This window comes from Mauremys reevesii, linkage group 9 (assembly GCF_016161935.1).
Source record: "Mauremys reevesii isolate NIE-2019 linkage group 9, ASM1616193v1, whole genome shotgun sequence".
NCBI classification, from domain to species: Eukaryota; Metazoa; Chordata; order Testudines; family Geoemydidae; genus Mauremys; species Mauremys reevesii.
In genome coordinates, this window is record NC_052631.1 from 36,569,799 (window position 1) to 36,582,304 (window position 12,506).

The 12,506-nt window shown below is 43.2% G+C and overlaps 1 protein-coding gene across 2 annotated transcripts in view; it reads right to left on the reverse strand.

Annotated features, from left to right (window-relative positions):
* Positions 1 to 5,386: 5,386 nt before the first annotated feature.
* Positions 5,387 to 12,506, reverse strand: part of MOGAT1 (monoacylglycerol O-acyltransferase 1) — a 38,360-nt gene continuing 31,240 nt past the window's right edge. For both annotated transcript variants that reach the window (XM_039489299.1, XM_039489297.1), the window contains exons 4-6: positions 12,014 to 12,188; positions 8,858 to 9,057; positions 5,387 to 6,009 (exon numbers count right to left, since the gene is read on the reverse strand). In XM_039489299.1, the coding sequence (XP_039345233.1) occupies positions 5,855 to 6,009; positions 8,858 to 9,057; positions 12,014 to 12,188 (530 nt within the window). In that variant the 3' untranslated portion in view covers positions 5,387 to 5,854. The remainder of the gene's footprint in view (positions 6,010 to 8,857; positions 9,058 to 12,013; positions 12,189 to 12,506) is intronic.

Sequence of the window (12,506 nt, forward strand, 5' to 3'; positions counted from 1 at the left end):
ACCTGCCTGCAAGCATGCAGGTCACACCCTGAAGCGTTTGTATACTAGACAGCCCTGGTTCAGCAGCTCTGACCCCAGCAGCCTGTCTACACCCCCACTCTGGCTTCCAGCAGCCTTGGTTACTACTTACAGGGTGACCACAACACACTCCCCATGCTGAACTTTCTCAAAACTGTGTGCCCTGGAAGGTCCAGCCCTTTCCTGGACAGCTCAGAGTAATATTAAGGTCTGTTTGTTCCTCTAAAGACACGAAAGCACATCACAGCTTATTAACTTAACTGGGGTAAATACATCCTCAATTTAAACACTGCACTGAGTTCGTTTATAGTAAAAATAAAACAAGTTTATTAACAATAGGACATAGGTTAAGTGATGCCAAGTAAAAGGAATAATGTTAGAAAGGGTTACAAGCAAATAAAAGTGAAAATACATCTAAAAGTCTAAAACTTAATCTAGCAAGATACAGGCTTTGTTCAAGATGGTTTCTCACCTATATTCAGGTCCCAGACTTCAAACCTCCCTTGGTTGAAGGACCCACCTTTCTCAGCTCACAAGAGCTCTTTTCCCTTGTGTCTGTCTAGTGATGGATGCCAAAAGACAGCTTCTGTCCATGCTTATATCTTCCAAAGTTCAGTGACTTTGTTTCAAGAGGCAGGATGACCTCCTGCTGTTCTTCCCTTCCTATGGGCTTCCGATCCCCTGGTATGTAAATGGAGCTTCCACTGTTCTGAGTCCACCATGTTTATTTTTGCATAGGAGACAGGTATATAGCTGCCTTTGCTGCTCCTGTCTGGGAGAGAACCTGTTTCTCCCTGTTCGGCCACAGGCAGTAAAACATAAATATCATTAAATATCCATATTTCCTCATATAGTGTGAATACATACACTTCAGAATTATATTAATCACCAGTGTGTCATTAGCTTTCAGAAAAGACCTCACTCTACACACTTTTATAATACAGTAATATGGCATACAATCATTTGATTCAATTGCCTAGCACATGAGGTTTAGCCCCTGTCTTTATAGTCCAGTAAACCTTTGCAATATATTCTTCTGAAGTTTATCCCTCAAAGTAAAGATTATTCAAGCTGTGAGGAAGATGACATGGAATTTGGTAGTGAAGGAAGCTCTATGTTCTTCCTTCCCCTACTTGTGGTTGCTGAAATGAAAACTGTTCTGTTTCTTGCCATCTCCTCCCCCTGCTCTCTTGATGGTCCTGTTTACTGCTTAGATGTAAATTGAGGTAAACATCCATCTTTTGTTTATCATAAACATGTCTAACAACTCCCCCGACATACTTGGTTTACACACACTTCCGTCATAATTCCAGCATATATTCGTAACTCTGATTACCCACCATGTACATACACCTCTACCCCAATATAACGCGGTTGTGGGGAGCCAAAAATCCCTATCGTGTTATAGGTGAAACGCTGTTATATTAGGGTAGCGGTGACAGGGCTGCAGTGGTGATTTAAAGGGCCTGGGGCTCCATGCAGCAGCTGGAGACCCAGACCCTTTAAAGCGCTGCTGGAGCCCCGCTGCTACCGCGCTATATGTGAACCTGTGTTATATCAGGTCACGTTATAGTGGGGTAGAGGTGTACATCACAGAAGGATATTAATGAACAGTGAATTATGAGTTTTCAAATGATACTTCACACGGCGTATTCTGTAAACAGATTATTACAACAGTGTATACGGTGTGAATACAGGGGTGCTTAGTGTCACAGAATTATACTGGATTCTATTGTTAACTAATTGCAGTCGGTTTGATGCTGGGTGCTTCTGTATTTGTAGTCCCCCATGACAACGTGTCTTGAAAAGATTTTCTCTCTTTTCCTCCTACTGTTTTAACCCCCACATGAATCACAGACACATTCCTTTTGCTGAGACTCCCCTCTGAGCCTGTCAAGCAGCTGCTTAGTTGTCCAGTGATACGATGCATTCCCTATTTTTCCCTATTTTTGCCTTCAGAGCATATCCGATGGCAGACAGTCCCGGAAGCAGAAGCCTTGGGCTGGAAATCAAATTCAGGACTCAAGCACAGCTGGTCAGAGCTCATGAATGAGGTCGCTCTAATTTATGTTGCAGTTGACATCAACAAGTTGGAGAACTATTTGCAGTGAGGCAAACTCTTTTCAACAAAACTGCAAACAAAGGCTTTCCTCCATGTGCATATAGAAAGCATTTACAAATATATATATATTACTTTCTTAAATATCAAAAATATTAATATAATTCTCTCCACCAAACATCATTATTTTTGGGATCCAAGCATTAGGGTACCTGAGAGTTAGGCCAAGATTTTCAGTAATGGGTGCCAAAAGTCAGGCTCCAAGTATACAGACACCAAATACGTGGCCTGATTTGTGGGGAAAATCTCTCTTCAATCTGCTTACACTCCAACATTGTGCTCACAATTATTAGACACTTACAAAACCACAAGACATCGAGATATTACAGCATTCAGATCATGCCCAACCCCAACTTTTTTGCTGGCTCATTAGTACTTTTTTTCCTATAACACCACCGCAGAGACCTAAAAATCAGACTAATTCTGCAGTATATAGAAGCCTGCAGGCTTACATTTTATTAGGGAGAAATTCATGCATCCATGAAGTGCTAACCTTTCTTCTGAAGGATGAATACAACCTATAGCATGGAAGTGAATGTCACGGCTCTGAGATTGTGGGAATGGAGCAGCTTACACTTTCCCAGGATCTGGACATGATAAAAAAAGATTTCCATAAAATTTTGATGATGCAAGTTGGGATAATCTAGTGGGCCTTTACCATTTTCCTTCCAGTGCAGGCTTTTGGTGTGGTCAGGATTTTTCTTTCAAAATTTAAATTAGTACAAGTCATCCCTATTTTGCTCAGCACACTGTTCCAAAAGGTCACTTCTGGTGAGAGTTATGTCCCTACAATTTAGGCATTATGCTTTGATAGTAAAACACATGACTAATGTAGGAGTTTTACTGTTCATAACTCGATTTCAGGGCTACCTACCCAGCATTTCTTAAACTCCCAGAGCCCAGTTGTCAGTTCTGATTGAGCACTGTTTGGTGCAGGGAATGTGTGCGCGTACGGAGGGAGGGGGATCTCTTTCTCTCCAGCCCTCCCGACCATCAGTTGATTCCTTGATCCACAGCCAACCCCATCCAACTGATCCTCTGCTCCCCTCATCTGCTCACCACATTGACCCTTCCTCCCAGGTTCCCCCAGCAAATTCACCTTCCCCCTTTCCTCCCCAACAGCAAACAGATCCCCTTCTCCACTCTAAAAATTCATCCTCGCTCCATCCCCAAAATTAATGCTGCACCACCAACCCTAGCAAATTGATCCTGTATTCCTGGCTCTCCCCAAGACAGAGAAGGAGAGGCAGTTTTCATCAGTTTCCTTCTGCCTCCCTTCAATTGGCCGCCATTGCTCTGTAAGTTGGAGAAACATCCTGTGCGGGGCATTGTCCTCCCTCATTGGGTACAAACAGAGCCAATAGAACAACTTTCCTTGAGCACTGCCCAGCAAGAAAGCAGGTAGGTAGCAACTAGAGTAGATCAGCCAGACCCTCCCCTTCCCTCCTTGTTCCGAATCCAGGTAATGGCAGGCACCCAGTGGAGTCACATATTGAGCAGCTGTAGCAGTGGAGAGAAAGAGCAACTTTTCAGCATGATCATCACTCACACAGAACCAACTGCAGGGGAGGAGAAAGTGGCAACCCTTACTGCCTCCCTGTCTAATGGGCCTGCCACTTTAGATGGGGAAACTGAGGCACGGGGCAGTTAAGTGGCTTACTCAGTCAAACAGCAAGTCAGCAGCAGGAATAACATTTCAGGATCTGACTCCTGATCCCTTGCTCTAGCTGCTGGACTCCAATCTTTTTCATCACCTGAAATAAGTATAAACTAATATATGTTCTCTCAGTGATGTTTCAGAACTGTACTGAGCAAAATGGGGGCAGTTTTCCTTCTCCTAAAGATGCCTGACCTAAGAGTTTGGTATTCATTTGTAACAGTCACAGCCTAGTCATGCCAAAATTGTTACGATTCCTACAGGTCTCCTTGGTAAAGTAGCCCCCAAACAAACAGCTATTTACAGTATGGTGACTGCCTTTTCCTATAAAGTTATTGTATTTTAGAAACCGATGACCCAAAATTCAACCTTTACTAAAACTTATTGTTATTTCTCTCCCATCCTGCAACATATGCATGTACATGTACACACACACACCCAATACTAAAACCCCACAAAGCCCTATCAGCCCTTCAAACTGAGGGGTGAATCTGTTAAATATCATCTTACAGTCTGGGTGAACCACTTTAGGTAGGGCCCAATGATAGGGTGACCATATTTTCCAAAAAGGAAAATAGGGACACCCCTGGGCCAGCCTGAGCCACACCCCACCCCTCCCACGCGGGGCTGCCCCAGGCCACTCTGCTGCTCACCCGCAACCCCCCCTCCCAGTCTGAGCCCCTCTGCTGTCCCCGCCCCCAATCCTATCGCTGCCCGCCCACCCACAGGAGTCCAAGCCTCCCCTGCCGCACGCACACCCACGGGGCTGGTGGTCTAAGCCCCCACCCCCTCTCGTCCCCCTGCACACAGGGTGGGGTGGGCCGGCTAGCCCGAGCCACTCTCCTTAGCCCTCCCTCCAACGCAGGGCTGGCATTGCCATTCCGCCTCCCCCACCGTACCCCACTAGGGGTCCCATGTGCAGGGGGGTTGGCAGTGAGGTGAAATGCTGCTCGCAGCCTGCTCCCAGTAGAGCCCCTCTACTCAGGGGATTAGAGATCTTCCCGCCAGGGCTGAGCAGGGACCCCCATCCCCACAGGCTGCCCCAAGCGCCAGGCAGAGAGCAGGGGTAGGTTCACGAAGGAGGGGGAGCATGCCCTGCCCCGGCTACTCACCCGTGCAAGGTGGGAGCTGATGGCAGCGCAGCGGGGTTGCTTCCCGGGAGGCTCGGGGCTTGGCGGGAACCCAGGCTGCTCCTTTCTAGGCATGCTCTCACTGTCCATCCCTGGCACTGCTGTTGGAGGAGGCAGGTAGGGAGACTCCAGTGCAGGCATGCGCTGGGGAGAGTAAAAGGGGGGGCACAGCCGCTTGCTGCCCCCCACTGCCGACTCTATGCTGGGATCCCAGAAAATGCAGGACAATTTGCCCGTATTTAGCAAAAAGTCAGGACACCTGTAAGAAGGCTTAAATACAGGACTGTCCAGTTAAAAACGGGACATCTGGTCACTCTACCCATTTAGGACAGCAACCTCAAACTATCCATGGTTTTGCATATTCAGGTTCTGTTCTTGATGGCCAGGAGCTCTATACACACAGCTTCATTTCTACTGAAGATTAGCATATGTTTTTCTTGGTATTCAGAGAACAACTCAATGTCACACCGAATACAAGTTTAATAAATCCCCTAACCTTAAATTATACAGTCCTTGGGTAAAAGATAGGAATAAAGTTGCTGCAATCAAGGGCCTTGTCTACACTAACACTTTTCCCACTGTTGATCTAGCATCACCTTCTGAAACTAGAGCTGGACCACATGATGGTAAGGACACCTGTGTTCTGTCTACACTAGCATTCTCACCAGCAGAGCTGCTAAGCCAATAGTGAGAAAAGTAGTTACATTTTTCAGTGCTGATGAAGCCAAAGGGACACTTACACAGATAGGTTTGCAGGATCAGATGCTAAATGAAGAAGGATTTTCCATGACTAAGAAGATAGGAAGGAATTCTACCAATTTAATCTATCACATGCACACATTTTTCCTATAGAAGAGCGGCTGCAAATTGAGAAATGTTTTGTTTCCTCACAAGGCCACTGTCGTACATCTGGACATCCTGAATTTGCAGTTATTTAAAGATGAGCGATTCATGGTTGGGTATCCCATATTTTTCTTTGCAGTCTTCAAATAATTTACTTAGTTCTTGCAGGTATGTTTGATGCAGCTGCTCAATCTCTTCAAGAGTAGGATTCAAATTCTGTTTTACAGTGATAGGTTTCCCCACTGCAAACAACAAACAAAAGAGCAATGACGTTAGCTACACTGACATCTATTTGCTGCAGATAAAAGTACTCTTCTGTATTGGCCAGATGCTTAGTTTTGTTGTTTTACAGATGGTGGATGAAATACTGGCTCTACTGAAGTCACCAGCAAAACTCTTTGATTTCAATGGGGCCAGAATTTCACCTAGTATTAAATCAGCAACAGGAAGTCTTGATTTAAATTGATCTTAATCTTGTTTTGCATTTGTACTTTTTAGTTATTTTCCCAAGAAAAGTTTATTTTCAATGGTTGGGAACCACTGAAACATGCTAACTTGCAAATAAATATAGCTTTTGCACCAAATTTGGTGCTTCTTTTTGCTAACCAGGAAGATACACATTTATTTAAATAGCTTAACTTACAATTGTTCAGATTCTTAACTTTTAATTTTTTATTCTTAGAAAATGAGGAATGCTTAATTTCTCATTTACTAGATGGATCATTTTTTACTTATGATTTGAGTTAAGCTGTATTTGGATGGAAATTCAAATTCAATTAAAATGCACAAAACCATCATTTTAAAGTTGTTTTTTATTAATTGAATAAAACTAATCAAATGTGCTGGACACACAAAAAAAAGTTCAGCTAAACATATTTTGCATTTAAAACTAATTAAACAAAAAGTATTATCTGTAGTTAGTGAATTGAACTGACTGTTTTGGGTCACTATATCCTTCAGGATTTTAGAACTAGTAGATTTCATCATCTCACACCTAGTTTTTATTCATACATTGGAAGAGAAAAACAAGTTTCCTGATTTTTCAACTCTCAATTGTTTTTATTTTAAACTTTGAATGAACTAGTCATTGCACTAAGCAAGTAGATTATAGTCTTCATTTCAGTTTAGTCTCTCTCATCAGCAGAAGAGGATACTGCTGTCCTAAGATAGTTTAGCACTTCAACAAACTCTGGTTCCAGGTGATTAGCCAGTGACTTCCACCAGCGCAGTGGTCTTATTTTCTTTAAAACCTGGCAGCAAACATACTGCTTTCCCCCCCCCCCCATTTAAATGAATAGATTACAGTAAATTTTGGTCTCAACATGGGTTGTCCTAACTACAAGTTTAAAAATAAACCTATTTAAAATTAAGAACATAAACCTCTGTTTCATTTAAATAAAAAAAGTCTAGGTTTTTTTAAATGAATCAGTCCCCCACCCCCCCACACACATATCCTATATGGGCAGACAGAACAGGACACAGGGAAATACAGACTGACTTGTACAATGAAATTCAGTCTTTATTCCAGGGGTAGGCAACCTATGGCACACATGCCAAAGGCGGCATGCGAGCTGATTTTCAGTGGCACTCACACCGTCCGGGGCCTGGTCACCAGTCCAGGGGGCTCTACATTTTAATTTAATTTTAAATGAAGCTTCCTAAATATTTTAAAAAACCTTATTTACTTTACATACAACAGTAGTTTAGTTATATATTATAGACTTATAGAAAGAGACCTTCTAAAAATGTTAAAATGTATTACTGGCACGTGAAACCTTAACTTGGAGTGAATAAATGAAGACTCGGCACCCCACTTCTGAAAGGTTGCTGACCCCTGCTTTATTCCAACACCCTAGAAAATGGCTTTACCTGATAAATATCTAGGTTTCCAACCATTGCCTTTGGGTAGCTTGCAACATGACCATGATTTAAGGGTGAGATTTTTCAAAAGCATTCAGCATTGGCTTAACTCCATTGAAGTTCATAGCAGTTCAACACTCTCTTTGATGAGAGAAGAGTTGGGCCAATTTTGAAAAAAATCCCCCCAAATTTGATCTGTCAACACGTTATTAACCATTAAATCATCTGCCCATTAAAAACTCTTTTTAAAAGAAAAGGACTGATTCTATGGAGCTAGAAATCCTGCATGCCACATGCATCCTGCAAATGTGGAAGAACCTGAAGATTCAGAGAACAGAGATGCAGAACAGAGATTACAGGGGCTGGAGGAGGCATGTACCCTGCCCTGGGGCTGTGTTATGTGCTAGTTTCTGTGTTTTACTGTGGATGGGGTGGGGGGCCTGTGGCTCTAGCTGCCAAACTTGCCCAGGGAGAGGGATGTGGGGCTAAATATCTTCTGATGAAACTGCATGGCTATGGAGATGCTCCACTGCTCTTCAATGGATTGGAACATCTCCCTGACTTCCTTAGGAATTCCTGAGCACTCAGCCGTCTCAGGTGGGCTGCACTGAGGAAAGGATTTGGGCAGGGATTGAAATGAAGGGGAGTGCAAACAGCAGAGGGAAGCCCCTCTTTCCCCATTTTGATTTGTGTAACCAGTGCTCCCCCTCACCCCACCCTGTGGCTGATGCGGTCAAAAGTTCCCCCTCCTGTTTCAATCTATTGTAATCGTTATATCCTTGGGGGGCAGCCGGTTTAGGAAGAAATCACTTGAGGCCAGAGAGCAGGCAGCTAACAAAACTACCATTTTATTTACAGACACAGAGCTCACCCAACCGGCCGAAACAGGCTGAGCTATCCCCTAATAATCTAACTCAGTTGCCATGGCAACAAAAACCATGACAACCAAATACACAACAGTAATCACTTATTGTGGCCCAGTTGGCGTAAATTATTTATAAAGCCTTTTGCCTTTATCTCCTCCCCCGGCCAACAGAACAGAAAAGAACAGGATAAAGACATTAGGAAAGAAACATTTATTTCAAACCTCACCTGCTTGTGTTTAGATGCCCAGCAGCCAGTTCTGTCTCGCAGAGCAGATTTGTAAAGGAACACCGTTACTGAATTTAACTACAAATCACACATTTTAAACATGCCCATAAGAATGACAGAAACCACTAAGGGACTTACCAACAGTGTGAATAGGTTTCCTGTAAGGCATCAAGCCAAAACTGTACTGAAATATTCCTCTAGCATGAAACAGTGGTAAAGTAAACCCCACTATCTTCCTCAGTCTCTCCTGTAAAGTTCTGAGCCACGATCCTTTGGGGTTTGCAACTTGCTTAAACAGTTCATTTTCGCCAAAAGAGAATACTGGAACCAAGTGAGCCCTGTAAAGTAAAGAGAATTAATAATCACGGGGCACTCAATGAAGCACGACTTGCAACTCACATCTACAGCATGAGGAGTCACATTAATCAATGCAGGTAATTTCCTCAATGCTTATAAAATTCATCAGTATTTGCATTATGCATTCAACTCTTCATTGAAATGCAAGTGAAATGCCTCTTTGTGCAGCTGGAAGGGGGCACAATATTTAGTAAAAACAAAAAACATAACCATCTTCTGCCTTCTGCGCCGTGTTCAAACAGTAACAAACCTAAGTGAAGATTTCCAATAAAGACAGAGGAATCCCTTTTTTCTGATTTTATGGCAGCTACTAAAATCTTATTCATGACAAACAGCCGTTGGGTCTAGGCCATCACAGTTTCACTGAGTTTGCTGTAGTTCCATAGCACCTTCTATCTTATAGGTGACATTCAATGAGGGTTGGGTGTCTAACTCCATGTAGTGCCTGTGAAAATCCCAGTGTTGATCTTTTAACATTAGCGGCTGAATCCTGTTTGCAGGAGTTGCTCTAGTAGTCCATTTCAGTTTAGAACTCAGCCTCTCCACATCATAAGGAGTTCTTGTTCTTCTCCTCAGTGGGGATCTGTGGCTTGGAAGGGATTATATAGCACCTGCAAAAACTCTCCAAATTCCACCCCATTCTAAGCATCGGAATTGCAATGGTTCTGCTGTTGTCAGGGTGAAAGGGGAAACCTTTATTGAACGCCCTGGCTACTATAGCTGAGGTGTCAGTCTGGTAAACTTATGTGGCTGTTAGAAAGCATGGGGAACCAATACAATACTATTGTATAAAATTAAAATAAAGAGTTATCTTAAGTGTTCTCTCCATTTTCTTGCACTAAAATCCTAGGCAATCGCTACGTTTCCTAAGCATTTTCATCTTACTCCATGTTTGACAATCTATCTCTATGGTGCATGGCTGTTAAAATGGTGGTATTGCAGCAAGATTACTCAAGGTGAAGAGTACTTGGAATGCATCAGCTGGATATGCTAATAAGAGTAATGAAAATTAATCCTCCTGAAGCAAGGATGCAGCTGTCTAGTATGTACAATGGATAGTCACGAGTTGCTTGCATGAAACTAAAATAACTATTTATGTGGCTTCTTAGACTCTGGGATTCATAAGAAATACCATTCCCTACCCCACTTCCCTTTGCCCCTCGAATGGTGTCTGCCTGGCCTAAAATTGTGTGGCAGGTTTCTCAACAATGACAGTTCTGCATCATACAGCTGCCACTGAAAGAAACATCTGAAGACTCTGTAAGCAGAGTGGATTTATAGGCTGCCAAGTTTTTGTTAGACCATTAATGATGATGAACAGGAAAACCTGTGATGCAATGGCATTTCTCTACATGCCCTGTGAATCTATTAGCTTTCATTTTCATCTGAAAGACTTCCTATAGAGGGTTGATACACTGAAATAAGTAACATGGAGTTTTGGTTGTGAAACTCAGGAGAAACTAGTTTATCCTCTACTTGTGCTGTGTCATTATGATTTTTCTATTTGTATTCAACGTTTGTATGATCTTGAATCAACTGTCCTGGCCAGCAGACCCATTGGAGTGAATGGAACTACTGAAGTGCTTAAGGGACTTGATCCATCTCCCACGGAAATAAGTGGGCAAAGATTCCCTTTGATCTCCAGAGCAGTTGGACAAGGAGAGCAGGATTTGGCTTCTTATCTATAGTCCTGTGTGTCAGTTAAATAGTGGCACATTTTATGAGCTGCTTTGGCCAACTCACCATTGTGAATGAGGACACAGAGCCACACTGTATCACACAGAGCTGCTATTGGTTTAAATGAGAGCTTCATATAGGAGTAGGACAGGGGTTCTCAAACTTTACTGCACCGCAACCGCTTTCTGACAACAAAAATTACTACATGATCCTAGGAGAGGGGACCGAAGCCTGAGCCCTGCCACTCTCGGGGGGGGGGGGAGTGGGAAGCCTGAGCCCCACTACCCCAGATGGGGGGGGAACCAAAAACAAAGCAGGCAGGGGCCCATAACCTGAGTCCCGACACCCAGGACCAAAGCCCAGGAGCTTCAGCTTTGGCCCCAGGTGGTGGGGCTCGAGTTTCAGTTTCAGTCCTGGGCCCCAGCAAGTCTAAGCCAGCCCTGGCAACCCCATGACCCACTTTGGGATCCCAACCCACAGTTTGAAAACCACTGGACTAGGAGGATAGACCTTGGCCTCTATTTTTGATTATTTCTTCTGGTTAAACAAGTTATTAATATTACTACTATACAGACTTATGAAGGAGGCCTGAAATGAATCTGTATGCTTGGCTTTTCCCTCCCCCACTTTGCGGGTCACCTTTAAGTGAAAAGGAGGCCCTTTTTTCCTGGGATTGCTCTGTTTCCCCAAAGCACTTAAATCCATCCCTATTCATCAAACACACTTAAGCACACGTTCAGCACTTTGCTGAATCTGGGCCTAAGGGTTACCACATCTCTCCCCCTAAAATCATGAGCAAATCAAGTCAAAGAGAAAAAATACTCTTTGAAATCAGTAGTGTTCTGAAGTAAGGAGCGGTAGGGTCAGCAGAACTGCTATGAGACAGCCAGTAAACAGTGTGTCTGAATGATTCAGCAACACAACCTGAGGAACTGGAAAATGTTACTACATAGAGTTTCACAGTTTGTTTGCTGCTGTGGTTTAAAACAAGTCAGTCAAATCACCAGGATGTGCCAATACCTCCCTCCACCTACCACTAGATTATTTCTGTAAATGATAAGAAAAGGGATTTCACAACTGTCTTTGTATTATTTCTCTATTCTGTTTTAATCGAGATACATCAGTTCTGGCTCTTATTTTAGACATCTGCATCCCATGTCAATGCACAATAACCTTCTCAGATTCACAGTTTCTATGCTGTATTAACACTGCAAGAAGTGCAGTTGCAGTCACTGCCAACAGTGCTAATGGGACACCTACCCATATTTCAAAGCCATTTTAATAAAACCTCTCCTCTTGAGGATACTCAGAGTTAAACTTCCAGGATGGGCATCCAAAGACTCTTCTGCTCCTCCAATCACAATCACTGCAACGTTTCCACCTCTGTCATTGTTCAGCACATGAGACACACTCTTCTTGGAGGCTGACACCACTCCTTAAGGATCAAACGTTTGTAACAGAGGATCAGTAAATCATTTGTATAACACCAAGAGAAGCTAGAAATAGTTTTAAAATATTTTGAATGGCTAAGGCCCAGGATGGAGTCAAGAGACACAGGATTTGATCCTGGATCTGTAACAGATTTGTATTTGACAAAGTCCTCTGTGCCTCTTTCCCCTTTGCGCTAAATGCTATTTTCCTGCCATGCTGGAACATTGTGAGATCTTCAGAGGGGAGGGGTCCAGACAATGTCAATACAAAATCTTAACAATCCGGCATTTCTCATCTCAATGATTCTAATAATACATTTCCT